Source organism: Cygnus olor, chromosome 5 (assembly GCF_009769625.2).
Source record: "Cygnus olor isolate bCygOlo1 chromosome 5, bCygOlo1.pri.v2, whole genome shotgun sequence".
Taxonomy (NCBI): domain Eukaryota; kingdom Metazoa; phylum Chordata; class Aves; order Anseriformes; family Anatidae; genus Cygnus; species Cygnus olor.
In genome coordinates this window covers 25,398,629-25,415,406 of record NC_049173.1, presented here as the reverse complement: position 1 = coordinate 25,415,406, position 16,778 = coordinate 25,398,629, and the positions used below count along the sequence as shown (strand labels likewise).

General features: G+C 53.6%; 1 protein-coding gene and 2 long non-coding RNA genes across 3 annotated transcripts; 1 reads left to right on the top strand and 2 right to left on the bottom strand.

Moving 5' to 3' along the window:
* Positions 1 to 394: 394 nt before the first annotated feature.
* LOC121071203 lies at positions 395 to 2,692 on the top strand. The gene is made up of 3 exons (XR_005820437.1): positions 395 to 646; positions 745 to 826; positions 1,385 to 2,692. It is a non-coding gene; the product is annotated as an uncharacterized LOC121071203 (long non-coding RNA).
* Positions 2,693 to 7,726: 5,034 nt separating this feature from the next.
* Positions 7,727 to 9,411, bottom strand: LOC121071457. The gene is made up of 3 exons (XR_005820608.1): positions 9,255 to 9,411; positions 8,581 to 8,659; positions 7,727 to 8,352 (listed from the first exon to the last, which is right to left on the bottom strand). It is a non-coding gene; the product is annotated as an uncharacterized LOC121071457 (long non-coding RNA).
* Positions 9,412 to 11,437: 2,026 nt separating this feature from the next.
* On the bottom strand, positions 11,438 to 16,778 carry FOXA1 (forkhead box A1). The gene is made up of 2 exons (XM_040559831.1): positions 16,408 to 16,778; positions 11,438 to 14,017 (listed from the first exon to the last, which is right to left on the bottom strand). The coding sequence occupies exons 1-2, from the start codon at positions 16,477 to 16,479 to the stop codon at positions 12,755 to 12,757; spliced, it is 1,335 nt and encodes a 444-aa protein (XP_040415765.1). The 5' UTR covers positions 16,480 to 16,778; the 3' UTR covers positions 11,438 to 12,754.

Sequence of the window (16,778 nt, the reverse complement as noted above, 5' to 3'; positions counted from 1 at the left end):
CCCTCATGCTCCGCTCTTACCACTTCTCAAGGGTTTATGTGAGCCTTATGTTGCCCTTTTTGCTAAGCACTGTCTCCCTTCACCTGCAGGCAGACGTGGCACACACCTGGTGGAGGGCAGTGGGTGGTGTCACCCTGCCAGCAAAAAAATAAAATAAAATGTCCATCATCTAGGGAGCAAACCTCTTAAAACCGAAGGCGGGAATCAGACATTCATGATTGCTGCTCGAAATAAAGACCAAATTTCGTGCAGCTCACAAGGAAAGAGAGGATGCTATTAAATGCACGAATAACTTGCCATGTATCCTCCCCTCTTTTAACAACCGCCGGCTGCTTTTCTTTCAAAGAAAAGTTTTGCGAAATGCTGTTTGTTTTTGTTTCAGATGGACTGCAATAAAACCCTTCAAGGAAATACTGCATATAGCATTGTTCCTACTCTCCTCGAGTGTTTGAAGGACCCCTTAGAAGGAGCGTGCACCGGGAGACAGGAGGGGGGAAGCAGGAAAAAAAATAAGAAATATCAAGGAGACACGGTCAAGCATGAATCATTTCGGTCTTTCGGTTGAACCTGAGGCAAGATCAGATTTCACATCCACCCTCGGCAGGGCTGGCATTTTCACACACGCTGCAAACCCCTTGGCGTGGAAGTGCCTTCATCTCGCGGTTACTACGGGGGGGGCACTGGCGTGTATCGAAGCCAGATTTAGACGCGTTGTTTTTTTAATTCTTGTTTGTTTGTTTTAAGAACACCGCTGATGAGAAGAACGGTTACTTGTGCTAAAAGAAACGAGTGCCCAGATCCTAGGGGCAGGCTGGGAGGTACCGAGGTACACCCTCGGGCAGCTGTAGCTCCCAAGTGCGGGGGTCTCCGGGGAAAAGCAGAGCCTCCAGAGCGGCTTGGCTGGCGGCAGGAGGAGGAGGAGGAGGAGGAGGAGGAGGAAATCCCTCCGGCCGCTGCCCGGCGCTGACTCAGCAGCCGGGGCTGTCGGGGCGGGGGGGCTCAGCCCTGGCTTTAAGGAGCAAGAAGGGCGCAGGGGGTGGGCAGGACTACAGCACAGTGGCAGGTTGGCAAGTTGTGCCACATCCCTGGCATCCTCAGTGCCCCCGCCGCCAACGGCAGCCCCATCCCGGGCTGGTGCGCGCCTGCAGGAAGGAGGAGGGAGGGAAGTGGGGACGGAGGGGGGAATCCCGGGGAGCCCCAGAGCCCGCTCCCCCCTCCCCCCGCCCCACAGCCCTGTTCCCGTACCTTCTTCCTCAAAAGCACCCCACAAAGTGCTTTCCTTCCTCCCGCGCGGTGCCCTGATGTTTAGCAACCCAGAAAAAATTTTGTAACTTAAACCGGTGTTATTGTATTATTTTGTATACTCTTTTTTTTTTCCACCTAGATCTCTGATTTTTCACGTCTCCTGCTGTGTTCATGCTGGCTCAGGCGTGATGCATGTGCCAAACCGCAAAGCCTATGGAGCACAGGTCCTTGCAGATGAGGAGAGCTCGAGCCTGCGACTTCCGTAAATTAAAGAGCTCTGTGTCTTCGTGTGTCTGTGCACTGACTGTTTTCAGAGGGTTTTAGCTGTGGTTTGCCGCTCAGTATTGAAAGGCGTTATTGATACATACAGGAGAAAAAATGAGAACGAGATTTTTTTTTCCTTTTCATTCATTTTAAGTATAATGGTTTCTCTTTGGTTTTCCCTCTTCTATTCTGTCCCCTACTAATAGCGTGGGCACCGCCGTGGGAGGAGGACTGTTGCACTTCTCCACCGCATTGACACGTGCTCTGTGTTTGCTGCAGCCCGGAGTACCAGGCTGTTGAGAAGTATTCGATCCCAAATGTATACATTGATGGTTCTTGGACTGCCCTGGCATAAAGAATCCACCTGGTTAAGTACAGTGACCTTGCTTCCTCCGAAATAAAGAATTTGAAAATGAATGACTCATTTCCATGAATGTCTTTCCTGATCAATACACACTGAGGCTTTTATTCTATTCCTGTATTTCTAGAATGGCGGCAATATTTATAGTGGGAACGCAATTATGCCTTAGAAAGCATACTAATGCATATTAAAGTCTTGAGTGTTACCCGAGACATAAAGGTGTTGCCTAATGTGCCAGTAGGGCAGACTGAAAGTCCCGGTCTCCCAGATGAAGAAGTATTTGCTAAAAAGTTCAGAACTACTGTGTGAAGAGCCGTCATTATCAGACAATATGTGAAAAACATCGTTTCCCTTGCTCATTTTTAGTGAAAGAAACGTATCTTCATAGCATCCAGATGAGACTGGAGACGTACACTTTTTCTGAGCTGCAACCGTCCAAACCAGCGTTAAAAAAATGCTGCCCGGCTCTCGCCGTCCCATCCTGCCAAGTGCTGTGCACCTCCTAGAGGCACTTGGAATTGCTCTTATTTAATTAGGTCTTATTTACTTATTGCATTCCGGTAACACATGGGTTGCAACACGCTCTGCAGCGGGGGGAAGCCGCGGTCGGTGCCTGGGGAGCTGCCCACCGGCTCCTCGGCCCTGCAGCCGGGGCAGCAGCGGAGCCAGAGCGCGGAGCCGCCCCTCGGCATCCCGAAGCACCTCTTCTCTTTGCCTGGGGGTGTCCGGATCTCAGCTGGCCTCGTGCGGAAAGCAGAAGCGGATAAAGGACGCTTTCGGGGGGGGAGGAGGAGCAGTCGGACACTGCTCCCACGCAGCAGCCGGCTCTTTCTCGGCTGTCTCTGCCACCCATCTGGGTTCCCAAACGGCTTGTAGTCGCACAGGCACACAAAAAGGGTTTCCCTGCATCAACCTGCATGTCCCTGACTTTCCGTGCTTGGGCGTTTGCTCTCTTCTTCAGCCTGGGAAAGCACGGTCCCAGCCAGTCCCACCTTCGCTATTGCCAAAGGGCGCCGACAGGGATGAGGCAGAAAGGGTTTCCCCTTTTCGCCGGGGCGACCCCCACTGCGACCCCTTCCCAGGGCGGCCATGGGGACCCTCGGGACCCCCCCCAGGGCCCTGGACTTGAGGCCAAATTTGACAGGCGCCCGCCGCCGTGGTTTCAGGGCAGGCTGAAGCCCGCGAAGCCCGCGGGTCGGAGTTTGGGGTCCGCACCTCGCTGGGCTTGTTTCCAAAGGGGAAAGGTTTCCCGTGGCTCCCCCTCCGCCGAAATTCCCGCAGAAGCTCAGAAATAAGGGGGGGGGGGGGTTCCCCTCGCAGTCCCATTTGCCGCCCCGCGGATTGGTGATGCTCCGTGACGCTCCGCCAGCACCACAGGGAAGGGGGCTCCGTCCTAAACCTGGCTGCTTTTTCCATTTTCTATGCCTGATAGATTGCGAGGGAAAAAAAAAGAAAAAAAAAAAACTATCAATCCAAATGAAAGTGATATTTATGATATTTTAAATCCAATCGCCTCTACATCTGTTTCACGGAAAATACAGCCGTGATTGGTAAAAATAAATCTACAGACCTTACTTCAACCTATGTGTTAAATACATTTTTAAAAATACGTTTAAAAAAAAAAAAGAGGGAATTGTGTTTAATTTGGCGAATCTCTTCTGTTTATTTTTGTTTAGCACTGCATAGTATTACATGCAACTTTTGGCCCTGGGAGGGATGAAGGGCGGGAAGTCCTGAACTGATTTAAAACGGAAGAAATGCAGGCTACCTAATGTCTGACTGGTCCAGCGAGCTGGAGATGGTGCCCTGTCCTGCTTTTTACTAGAAAGAAATCTGGCGTGAAAGCAGGATCTTTGTTGCCTAGGAATTAAGTTGTTGCTGCTGCTTATTCCTTACCTGAACTCCTAATCCCCTGTTTGTGCTACAGCACAAAACAAATTATTTCTCGTAGACCAAAGAGCTCCCTTGTAACAATTAAAGTCTATTGTGTAAAAGCATAAATGGCGCATTGATCGTTAAGGTAAAATGACTTGTAAAAGGTAATTCTTGAAGTATGTGGTCATTTAATCTATACTTTGGAGGAGTCATTATGCACAGGGAGGTAAACTACAAACAGTAAAATGCTTAGTTAGCCAGTTAACGTGTATGCTTTGTCTAAATAGACCTCAGCAGAAAGAAAGTGAGGTTTGCTCCTAATTCTGCAGAAAACAAGGCATTTTGCTACTGTTTTCCCTGGGAATATCCACATTATTCTCGATTTTTCTTTTTTAAAAATTTCTTAAACAAATAAACACACATGCCCCTTAAATAAAAATAAAACCCCAAAGCACTTCACGAAGTGGGAAATATCCTGATATCCTTGAACCTCGGACTCTGCTGTGGCCAGTGTAATCTCGGTCCACACTCATTAGGGGAAAAAAAAAAAAAAAAAGAAGAAGAAGAAGAAAAGAAAAGAAAAGAAAAGAAAAGAAAAGAAAAGAAAAGAAAAGAAAGAAAAGAAAAGAAAAGAAAGAAAAGAAAAGAAAAGAAAAGAAAGAAAGAAAAGAAAGAAAGAGAAAAAGGAAAAGAAAAAAGAAAAAAAGAAAAGAAAAGAACAGAAAAGAAAAGAATAAACAAAGAACAGAAAACAAAAGAAAAAATAAAAAATAAAAGAAAAGAAAAGAAAAGAAAAGAAAAGAAAAGAAAAGAAAAGAAAAGAAAAGAAAAGAAAAGAAAAAAAAAAGAAAGAAAAAATCTACCCCCTGCCCAGGGAGTGTTTAAAAGGAGGAGTGTGGATCAACATAAACCAGTCCTGTCAAGGTCATCTTTGTCTTGTGAAAGGAAAGGCGACAGGGTCAGCATTATTGCACATGAGGAAATCCCCACGGGGATGGAAGAGATGATCTCTCTCTCCTTCTTTCTCCCCCTTTGGCCAAGTGTCCCTCACTCGGGCAAGACTCACACCGAAGCCGATGAGCATTGGCTTCGTCCCCTTTGGGGGACGCGCAGCAGTCACTGGGAAGTTTGAAAATGCGAATGGGTTCCTCGGTGGGAAGGCTGCGTGTCGCCGGCGTGCAGAGAGATGCGAGAGGCGGAGGTCGCACCTCGAGCCCATCTCACCGCCCGCACCCGTGTGTGACACGCACAAGGTCCCGCAGCCGCCCGCCCCACGTGCAATGCCTTTAAGCGCTCCTCGGGGTGTTTTGCTTGGCTTTGAAAATTAGCCTGTTTGGTTAACATCCGATAGAAAACATTTACGCTGGAGGCCAAACAGGCAAATACTTTAATCTCTCATATTAACACAGCGGTTTTCCAATCGGGTGGGTTTTCTATCCCGATTATTTATTTATTTACGTGCGCCTTCTTCATTCATTCGCTCCGTTCATTCATTCACTCGCTCGCTCCTTCATTCATTCATTCATTCACTCGGCCATCCCTTGCCCTCCCCCGACGAGACCGGGGCCGGCGGTAGCCCGGGATGAGCCCCGGGGGCGCCGACCCCCGCCGGCTTTGCTGGCCCGCCCGTCGCCCTAAGCCGTGCCGGGGCGTGTTTGGGGCTGGAGCCCCCTACCCGAGACCTGCTCAGAGCGTCCCTCCGGTGCCTGAGAGCAGGCGGGGACCGCAGCAGGTGCCTCGGCTGCAGCCGGCCCAGGGCCGGCGGCCTCAGGCGGGGACCCCCCCGGCAGCCCTCCCGCAGCCCCGCCGGCACAGGGACGGGCTCGGGGCCGAGGCAGGGCAGGTAGAGCCGGGACGGGGGCGGCCAGAGGGGCTTGGCCGGCTCGGCGAGGGAAATGTCAGGAACCTCTAACCCGGCCGGTGTCCACTCGGCCAGCCGAGGTAGGAATGCGCAGTCGGACCACCAACGTGCCTTGATCCGTACAATGCACCACTTAATACACTTCTGTAATTTAAACTGCTGGGGACCCCCTCCTTCCAAGCCGATTTTCGATATAGGTGTTTTCTCACCCCCCCCCATCCTTTCCCTTTGAAATGCCCCCACCCCCCTCACCCTCCCGCTCCCTTTCTTCTGAGCCCCGCTCTCTAATTCTAGATGAGTATTACTTTGCTCTTTTCGTTGGCCAAGCACAATTGTGTTATTGGAGATAATGAATTCAATCCCCATCAAAGAGTATTAGGAGCGCCTTGGCCCTGTAGTGCCTTTTTTCAAACCGGGAATGAAAGGCAGAGAGAAAATTCTCTGGGTAGCCTCCGCGATGGCAGCTTTTGAAGTGAAGGGAGGCGGGCATTGTTGTTCACATTTTTGTCCATACGGCTGAAGAAAGACCGGCGGCTTTTGATGAGAAGATGAGAACCGCCTCGTAAGTCGAGCAACAAGTTAGATGGCGAAGCCTTACCGCTGCCTACTGCCTGTGGATAACATATGTCCCGCATTAATAGGGGCTCAAGGAACAATTGCCCGGGGGGCGGGGTGGGGGGAGCTGTGCACCGGCTAGCGGCTCTTTCCTCCCCCTTCCTCCGGACCCCGATGCCCCCATGGGGGTGTTTTTAAGGGAGACTCGAGGAGGTGCTGCACGGCTCCCGGCCGGGAGGGGACCCGGGGGGTCTGGGACGGGCAGGGGGCTTCCCTCCGCTGCCAGCCCCCGGCCCTACTGCCGGGGCTCCTGGGGGCTGGGGCGCGATGCTAGGGCTGCTGCGCGTATCTGGAGGCGAGGGCATCCCCTCTTCCCAAGCAGGAGTCTTTCTCTTATTTGTATTTATTTGTTTCTGCTAAACGTGGAGCCGAGACTCGGTTTTGTTGCTCTATTTCTTCTCCCTTGCCGTTTCGGACAACTTCATGACATACCTGAAGTTTGTAAAGTCTTCCTTAGATAAAGCAGCCAGGCAAGGAAAAAAGGCAGAGGGAAAACGTCTGTTGGTCACATCAGATAACCTCAGAACTGGAAAACTTGTTGCATACATTTGAATAAATTCAGACATGCTCTTATTCCAATCTCCTGCCCCGCGGTTCAAAGATTCCCCGCCCCGGGGGCTTTATTATGCTAAAGAGGTCATTACTGAGAGTCACTATGGAGAGATCCCGGTTTTCAGAATGAGGCCCACCTCCTGGTCACCAACATGTTTACATTTTCCGCCAGTCATAACCGGAGGAAATGTGTGTTAGCAACCTGCCGGGCAGGCTCGGGGGAAAAAAAAAAAAAAAAAAAAAAGAATAAAGGGGAAAATATATTTCAGCTGCTGCGCAGTAGATCGCAAATGTAGATGATTCACCGGGGAGCACTTAGAAGCAGAGGGCACAAAGGCGGTGTTTGCCGTGGGGATGGCTACTGCCAGCGGACCAGCCCCGGCTCCGTGCGGCAGATCCCAGCCCCGGCTGGGGGTGCGGGGAGAGCCCCCTGCGGAGCGTGGGGTCCCCTTGCAGCCCCCGAGCCTCGACGGCACCCGGCACCCCGAGTGCCCCCGTCCTGGTTGATCAGGATGATCTTCCCCACGGACAACCCCGGCACCCTTTCGCTGCCGAGAGGTGGCTGCAAGCTGAAATGCAGCCTCCTGAAGCGTGCCCGGCCGGGGATGCCAATCCCCCAGAAGCCCCCGGTCTCCTCCCCCGGCACCGGGTGAAGGCGAAGGACGGGCGTCGCAGCCCCACGATGGGTTGGACCACAGGTGGGCATGTGCCGCCGGCTGTCCCCGCCCGACGGGGCTCCGCAGCCGGGCAGGAGGGGCCCATGAGGGGCAGGAGGGGCCCGGGGGGGTGGCAGGGGCTCCCCGTGCTCCGCACCCGGCCCCCGGAGTCCACCGGGCCCGGGCCCGCTGCCGCCCGCCCCGGTGCCGCCCCCGCGACGCCCTGGACAGCAATAATAGTAGTAGTAGTAGTAGTAGTAATAATAATAATAATAATAATAATAATAATTTCCCCATTCTCCCGGTAGCTCCCTCTTGGAATAACGAGCAGATGTAGGAGCCTTTGATAGGAAAATTAGATTGCCAATAATAAATCGGGAGTGACAAAAGAACGACGGAAACCGGCGAGGAGCTTCCCCTAAAACAACCCGGCTGGGCAAACCCCATCCGAGCAGTGCTCCCGCAGCAGAGGCGCCATTCCGGGAAATGATCGTTTCAATGAATTCAGCTAAATGTAGGAGTTTTGGGGTGGGGGGAAGAGAGAAGACTGCATTTTTTTTCCCCTCATAGAGACAAATGGATCCCGTCATGAGGCCACATATGTTTTAAATCCTAATGAGTGGAGACAAAGGTGAGCGCTGGCAGTTTGATCTGTCCAAAGTTCAAAGATCTGAAATCTCAACGAGTTTCTGTTTGAGGTGAAGGGGAGAAACACAAACACCATGGCACGGCTTGGGCCAGAAAGTTGCGCGGTTCGGGAGTGAAATGCGAGGTTATTTACACTAATCTATCCTTAACTGCTACTTTGTCACAATGGGCAGAATAATTAGTAGAAAATAACCAGAGAGAACAAAGGCAGGTTTTCTTCTTATCGCCTCCCATTTTCCACTCTTCCCTAATTTTTTTTCTCCCGCTGAAAAGGCCTGCAAATCGCAGAAAATGCACATTCTATTATTATTTTGTAGCTATTACTCTGCATTTGCTGGTAGCCAAGAAACCCGGATTTGCATTAAGAGAAAAAAATGCCCCCTGACATTTAAATAATCAAACTAATTTCATTTTTTATTTTAGCTATTAACCATTATCCTATATTTCCTAACCCACTGTTGCAGCGTGGGAGTGTTCCGAGGACTTACGTCTACATTCCTTACCTCAGTCACTCTCTGTGCACTATTGTGATGTGATTTTCGCCTGGTCATTGTGTGTCGTGTATATTTCCACTTGTCTCCCCTGGAAACAAATACATATTAATTATATATATGTTAATATATACAATATATGCATCTGTACACCTCCCGAGAGAACTTTTCATCCCATGTTTATGCGAGGATAATTTGCTTCTTCACGAATTAAAATGATCACCCTGAATGCACACGAGAAGTGTATATTTATTAAGTGTCTGTTTTAAAACATTTTTTTTAGGGTGATTAAACACGTCTAGGCACACACATCCGCCTAGATCCCGTTTTATCACAGCGGAGAAGAAATAATACAAGGTGCGTTATTATCTCACTCAAGCGTTTTATCTACAATATCGCTGTAAAATTAAAAGAAAGCCAATCGCTCTAGTTGGAGTTACAGCAAGGGAATTCCTTTATTTCTGGTTTGTGCTGACGGACCAGTACCATTCAAGTATTCAGTATCTACTCAACAACTCGAAACAACATCTGAAGCTACGCCAAAGACTGGAGTGTTTTCCTGCGCCGTTCTTTTACAACCTCCTTTTTATTGACTTAGTTTCTGGGGGAAAAACTGCCCGGGAAATATTTTTCCTCCTCTTCCCGTCCCGCAAATTTTAAATCAGTTCCTTCCAATAACCACGTACCCTGCCATCGTTTGCCTATGTAGCTGCCGGGGCTGTCCATCCAGACCCCTAAAATGAGCCGGGAGGCACTCGTGGTTTTCTCCCCCCCCTTTCCGATTTTGGGTGCCGGAGGCTGTTTTTATCCCATCGACTCTCCCCACCTGCGGAGAGCAGGGGCCGTGCGGAGGTGCCCGGGGCCGGGGCCCCCTCCAGCCGCCCGCCTCCCCCGGCCCTGCCGGCCCCTGCCCAACCCGGGGGCTCCATCGGCGCCCAGATCCTCCGGAGTCTTCACGGAGAGATCCCCCTCCGCCCCGACCGGCTCCCCGCTTGGCTTTAATGACGCTAAATGAGCCGTTTTCGCTCCCTCGCACGTGGCCGGTTGGAGATAATTGCCGGGCAGGAAAAGGCGAAGTTCCCCTATAAATTGCGGCGGCGGCCGGAGGCTGCAGCCCGCTGGTTCCCCGCTTTGCCGGTGGCACGGGGTTGAGCTCTGGCAAGGCAAAAAAACCCCGCACCCCCTGGCTGCTCCCCCCCGGGCGGAGCCACCCGTCCGGCTGGAAGGAGAGGAAGGAGACGCTCGTAAGCTCCCCTCTGAACATTATGGAGCGGGGGTGATTCTCTCTCTTTCCTATGGAGCCCACTTCCAGCCTGGTTTTGCACCGCGGTCTTCGTGAGCACGGGATTAAGGCCGAGCAGCTTGGAGCGGGGCGGAAAGCAGGGGACGTTTCTTCCCCCCGTTGACTTCTAAGTCTTACTCTACACCCTGCTTTTTGCCACGACCCGCACCCCTGCTATGTCAGGGGGTCACTACCTGCCTCGGCCACCGCGTGCCCGCACCAAGAAAAAGAAAGAATATGGCCTGGGTGGCGGCGGGGCACACGCTGTATCCGTGACAGGCTCCGCTCCTTATCTCTGAGAGGTTTGGAGCCGCGTTGGTCCGCTTAAACCCTTTTACTGCCCACGCCCCGAATATTTCCATTACACACGGTCTGTGCTCCTCAGCTGATATGTGAGACCTGCTGCCTTATCGCTGGCGGTCGATTGATATTTTCTGTGTACAAGCCCAAGGCATTAAATCAATGTCTCCGCTCTGAAGTGGCATATTCTCTATAGGCTGGTCTGTGGGAGACAAGCAAAGTCCTGCTGAAAACGGGCTTCATCCTGCCTTGATTTCGCACCAAGCTGTTTTTGGCAGAAAAAGTGGGACTTTAAATAGCATCCACCTGCCTGGACTTGGTGCTGAGCTACCTGGAGCTGTCCCTGGCTTCGGGGAATTTGGTGCTGTTGGGTGGCTCACAAAAGGCAGCGGGCAAAGGTGCTGAGCCCGGAAGTTCTGGCAAAAGCTCCTGTTCCCCCCAACACTGTCGGACCCACCCGCAGCAGGGTCCTCGATCCATGTCTCCTCCGATTGAGTGCCCCCACGCCACAAAATGCCGGTAGCCGGCTCTCAGGCAGCGCCGTGTCCTTGTTCCTGCCACCCACACCGAAGGTGAGCCCCCACGGCAGAGGGGCTCTAAAATATTTTTTTTTTTTTTTTTTGTCCTCTGGGTAGCAGCTTTGGAGGAATTTGGTTAGTTTGTGAGATTTCCAGGAGGTTGGCTTGGTTTTTTTTTTCTTTTTTCTCCCACCCTTAAATTTAGTTTGTCGCCGCTGTCCCTAACCCGTCAGGGGGCAATTATGTGCTAATTACGAGAATTACACGGTCCTTTTATCCGGCCGTCTTGCACGAAGGGGGCTGAGCGCGGTGAAATCTGTTCCCGTTTAAACCCTTCCGGACGATGCCTCTTGCAGGGGAGCAGCGCTTGCCAGCCGCCCTTAGCAGAGTCAGGGCTCGGAGGTAGGACCCGGGCTCGGCCTTCCTTTCCCGGGGAAGGGGCGTCTCACCCCGGCCTCCTCGGGAAGAGAAAGAAACTAAAAGAAAAAAGGCAGCGCCGCCCGCACGCACATCGCCCCGCGATAAAAAAAAAAAAAAAAAAAAAAAAAAAAACGCGCACGCCGGCGCAACCTGCGCGCCCCGCGCAGCGCTGGCCCCGTCCTCCCGCAGCCACCCTGCCGGGCTCTCCGCGTCAGCTCCGCCGTGCAAACCGCTCTTCTTCGCAGCCCCCCTTCAGGGCTCCCTTTGCTTTTATCGCATCTGGCTCTGCCGTCCGGCCCCCGCCCCAGAAATTTGGAAAGAAATTAGCAGAAGTCGTTCCTTGTTAACATTTGATTTATTTAAAGTCCTTAACTGCAAATGATCAAAAACATACTTCACGCGTTAAATTCTCAGTTATCGTTTTAAATCAAAATATTTTTTCAATTACAATCACATTTATAAAATTAACAAAATTTCTTAAATTCACTTGTAATTCTTTTTACTGTCATTTAAAGCAATTTCCAGCTGTAAAGAAAGAAAAAAATATAAACCATGCAATAAATTAAGAACATTGAGACAGCGAACAGGAATAATAATAAAACCCGTCTGGCTATGCTAACACCGTGTAAAACTGTGGAAAGTGCATTAACACTGGATGAAACAAGCTAACGATGGCGATAATTAAACGGCCACAAAAAAAAATGGGTGTGGAATTTATTAAACAAGTCGGAAAAGGAGGGAGAGAACGAACTCTCCTCTTTTCCTCTTTTGCTTTCGTTTAAAAGTCAGCGTTTCCTGGGGGAGGGGGGAAAATAACCTTGTTTTACGTACATAGCCCTAGCTGGTACACAATGAAGAGACACTGAAATTAAATAAGCATGTCATCCACATGTTGACGAGAGCTCCTGATGAATGAGAATCTTCAGTAACAGATGGGAAGAAAAAAAATATCCAACTGGCTGTGACCTCTTGTAACTTTATATTACATCCCAAGACAGGTAACACTTGGAAAAAAAAAAAAAGAATAAGGGTCGTATCCTGCACTCCAAAGCTCCAGTTGGTCCCCTCGGGAGTGCAGGATCCGGCCCGCAGCATCTGGGTGTATGCGGGTTGTACTAGCCGAAGATTTATTTTGCAAGTATCAAAAGGATGATCCGAGAAAGTAAATAGTTCTCTTGTTGCTTAGAGATTCTCTTAGTGTTTTGCTACTTCACAGCAGTATTGTCCTTCAAAGCCTTTTTAATTAAAAAAAGCCTTAAACATCTACTCTCTTCTTCATCTCCGTATTGTTAAAGTATTGCCACATACCTGTAAACTTACATGAGATTATAGAGCACAGAAGGGGGGGATGAGGGGGCGGAAAGCACAAACAAGTAGTTTACAAGCTCAACATTTTTTTTTTCTTCTTTTTAATAACACCCTGCAAAGGCTACGGGGATCTCGGGGGACCGAGGCCGGGGGGCGGTGGGGCGAGGGGAGGTATGTACAATAGGGAGGCGGCCGGCTTTGCAGGAGGTCGTGTTGGATAATAACAGCACACGACGCGTCGGGAGACAACCAGAAAGTAACAGTCCTGTGCACGCAGCGTGCGGGAACACCTCGGGGGGTCGCAGCTCGAAGGAACGGGGGGGGAAACCCGGAGGGGAGCGGGGCGTGGGGTGCGGAGCTACGAGGTGTTTAGCACGGGTCTGGAATACACACCTTGGTAGTAGGAGGGCTCCAAGGCCGAGGGCTCGATGCTGCTCCGGCCCGCCATGGAGGCGCTGCCCAGGGGCAGCCCGCCGGGGATGCCGGCCCCGTAGGAGGAATATTGCAGCGCCTGCTCGTAGGCTTTGAAGTCCAGCTTGTGCTGCTGCTCCGAGGAGGACATGAGGTTGTTGATGGAAAAGGGGTGGTTGAAGGAGTAGTGGGGATCCCCTTTGAGGTGGAGCTGGGGTTCGTGGGCTAAGGAGTGAGGGGGGTGCGGGACGGACGCCAAGGCAGGGACGGAGCTGATGGTGGAGGAGGCGGCCGAGGCCGAGGTCTTTAGCTCCGTGCTCGATCCGCTGTGGTCCATGGACGGGGGACTGGTGGACGGGTTGGAGCTGGAGAGGGAGGTGGCGGTGTCCAACTGCGCCGCTTTGCTGTGGCCTCTGTGCAGGGGGGAGTTGGAGCTGGAGCTGGAGGCCCCGGCCTGATCTTTCCTGCCCTCCTGGGGGGCTTTGCTGTTCGCCGGTTTCTCGCACTTGAAGCGCTTTTGCCGGCGGAGGTAGCAGCCGTTCTCAAACATGTTGCCGGAGTCGGGGTGCAGGGTCCAGTAGGAGCCCTTGCCGGGCTTGTCGGGGGAGCGGGCCACCTTGACGAAGCAGTCGTTGAAGGAGAGCGAGTGGCGGATGCTGTTCTGCCAGCGCTGCTGGTTCTGCCGGTAGTAGGGGAAGAGGTCCATGATCCACTGGTAGATCTCGCTCAGCGTCAGCATCTTGCTGGGCGCCTGCTGGATGGCCATGGTGATGAGGGAGATGTAGGAGTAGGGCGGCTTGGCGTGGGGGTAGCTCCGCTTGAACGTCTTGGCGTCCCGCGTCCTGCCCAGGTTGGACTGCGTGTAGGCCATGGGGCTCATGCAGGGGTTCATGCTGCCGTAGGGGCTCAGCCCGTTCATGGGGGCGGGCTGGGCCGACATGGCGTTGATGCCGCCGGGGCTCAGCGCCGTGCCCATGGTGGCCACGCCGGCCGGCATGCCGTTCACCGGCCCCGCCGAGCCCGCCGGCATCCCGGCCACGGCGCCGGGGCTCAGCCCGGCCCCCAGCCCCGTGTTGGCGTAGGACATGTTGAAGGAGCCGGAGGTCATGTTGCCGCTGGTCGTCATGGTGTTCATGGTCATGTAGGTGTTCATGGTGTTCATGGAGCCCAGCCCCGAGTTCATGTTGCTCACGGGCACCGAGGAATAGGCCTAGGGCAGCCAGACGGAGAGAGGGGGTTAGGAGGGAGAGGGGGGGCAGCCCCCGCAGCCCCCTGTCAGCCGGGGCCGGATCCCGCCCGCCCGCCCCCGCCGCCACCCGGCACCGCGGGAGCGCTGCCCCGGCTCCCCGCGGAAAGGCCGCTGGCGGGATGAAAAGGCCAATTCATGTTTAGGCGTGCCTATAAATAAATACACACGGGCACACGCCGCCGTTTTCCCGGCCCGCCGAGCCTCGGCCGGGTAGTGCCGACCGCGGCCCGCCCGGGGCAGCTCCGTGCCCCGCACGCTGCGGCTCTGCCTGCCCCGAGAGGAGCTCGCCTCCCCTTCTTCCCTGAGGTCCTGTTAATTTTGGGGTCCGTCGGGTTAGCAGAGCGTTTAAAGCCATACGACTACTGAAGCTGACGGGGGTACGGCGGCCGTGCCAAGGAGAGATCCATCTGCCTGCCCTTTCTCAGAATAACCTCGCGCATCTCTCCCCCCGCACTGATTTAAATCGCTACACTAGGTGTGACATCATCTTGTCACAAATTAAATAAAAATTAAAATATTTTTTAAAAATCGACAGCTCGCGTCTGCACATTTCACCTACGGAAAGGTAAAGCGTGCTTCCTCTTTGAACGCATTTGCTAAAAAGTCAGTCTAGAAAGTTTAAATAAAAACAAAACCCCAAAAACACAATGCAACTTCCCCATAGTATAAAAAGCCTGAGCTTTCCCTGCCTGTGATTTTCTACAATCGCCCAACGTGCAAAAATTGTAGAGCCCTACCACTGAACACAACTCTTACAAAATGCAGAACCTTCGAGCCTGGAAATGCGCTTTCCAGTACGGCAGCTGATGAACAGGAGGAAGAAAGACGTTGCAAGATGTATTCCCAGTTTCCCTCGTACAAAGGCAATACGGTTAAGGGAAGGATGTTCAGCGATGGTTAAATGCTACTGTAAAATTCGCTGTTATTCACTACAAATTCCACGAGCTTTATAAATGTGGTTTTAATTTAGAGGATCACGGTAATTATTGGCGAGGATACAGCGCGAATGGGTTTCCCACCTTGCATCCGTGTAGTGATTCAAATTAAATAGCACGGGAGGAGTAAAGATCGAGGCCAAAAAATAGCAAAAGGGAAGGTCGCTTAACTTTATGTTCGTGGATAATGAGCATGGCGAGGATAAATGACTGTGGAAACGACACATAATTAGGATGACCCTTATTTGCCCTTAGCCGGCTTCCCTCTATTAAACAAGGTGCCAGCAGGGTGACACGTATCTGCGTGTGCCCGCGTGGCCCTATGGGTGCTGGGTGCAAGCCTCGGGGTGCAGGGACGAGGCGTGGGGACTGTGCAGCCGTGTCCGGGTGTGCTGATGCAATGCCTGTGCGCGCACACCTAGGTGCCTGGTTTGCTACCACACTTCCTTAAAACGGCTCCTGCCCGGCCAGCGATCCAGGCGGAGGTTCTGACGGTGCTGCCGAGCGCTGGCTTCTCCCGAGGACCCGGGCAGAGCCGCACCGGCACTGTGTAAAACCAGGGCCCCCGCAAGGCCGGGCTGTACCCGGGGGCGCTTCCGTGGCCCACTCCCCGGCCGCGTTTGGGCCGCTGCTCCCCTTCTCTTGCACCGCGTTGGAAAACAGCCGAGGGCCGGGGCCGCCTCCCGGGACGCCGCGGGCCGGCTGGGGACGGCCGGGGCAGGCCGGGGAGGCCGGGCCAGGGCCGGGGCTGGGGTCGGGGCTGGTGCTGGGGGCCGGGGCCCGGGGCCCCCTCCCGGTGCTGGGAGCCGGGGCCCTCTCTCCGCAGCGCCGCCAGCCGGCCCGCGGCAGCAGCGCACACCGCAGGCGAGCCGTCTTGCAAAGTACGAACAAACGGCTATTTAATTATTTATTTCTTCTTTCTTTTCCTTGTTTTTTCCTTTATTTTTTTTTTCTCCGGGCTTTACCAGGTGAGGACCCCAGCGGGGGGCTCCGGGCCCCGCGGGGGGAAGGCGCTGCCCGCGCCCCGGGGCGCGCCCCGCTCCCCGCCGCTGCCATATGCCGGGGGCCGGCAGCGCGGCGAGTCCCTGCCCCGAGCCCGGAGTTTTCGGGGCGCTTTTGTGCCCGCCCGGAGCGGAGATCGAGCCTTCCGGGGGAGCTTAAGGGCTGCCCCCGGCCCCCCCGGGGGGCTCGCAGCCTCCCCGGTTCTCCCTCAAGCGCCTCCAGGCCGGGTGGATTTCCTCGGGGAAGCCTGGCCAGTTTCAGCGCTGGAGGGGGGAGGCACGTTTGCGCTGGCAGGATCTGGAGTGCAAAGCTGGAATGCGGCCGCTGCCCCCCTCCGGACCCCCCGCCCTCCCTCCGACCCCCCTCTCCCTCGCGGAGGGGCAGCAGCGGAGCCAGAGCCTGGGATTTACTCACCTCCTGAGTGTCGGCGTAGTAGCTGTTCCAGTCGCTGGTTTCATGCCCTTCCATTTTCACAGTCCCTAACATTATGGAGCCAACCTGCCCGGTGTAACCATCCAGCCCTCTTGCAAGCGAGCGACGGGCAGCAGGAAAAGAACCCGAAAGCCCGACCTAGCAGGAAGCCAGCTCCCAGGAGAGGCGGGGGGTGCTCAAATCTCCTCTATAACAAGCCAAAAAGGAGGCAGGGAGCGGTGTGGGGCGAGACAGTTGAGAAAGTGAGGAAGTGCCGGCTGGGATGTGAGTGGAGTTGAGCTGATGTGGATCTTACGTCGCAGAAGTACCCACCTCCTCCTCCTCCTCTCCCCATTTGTCCGCCGCACAAAGGC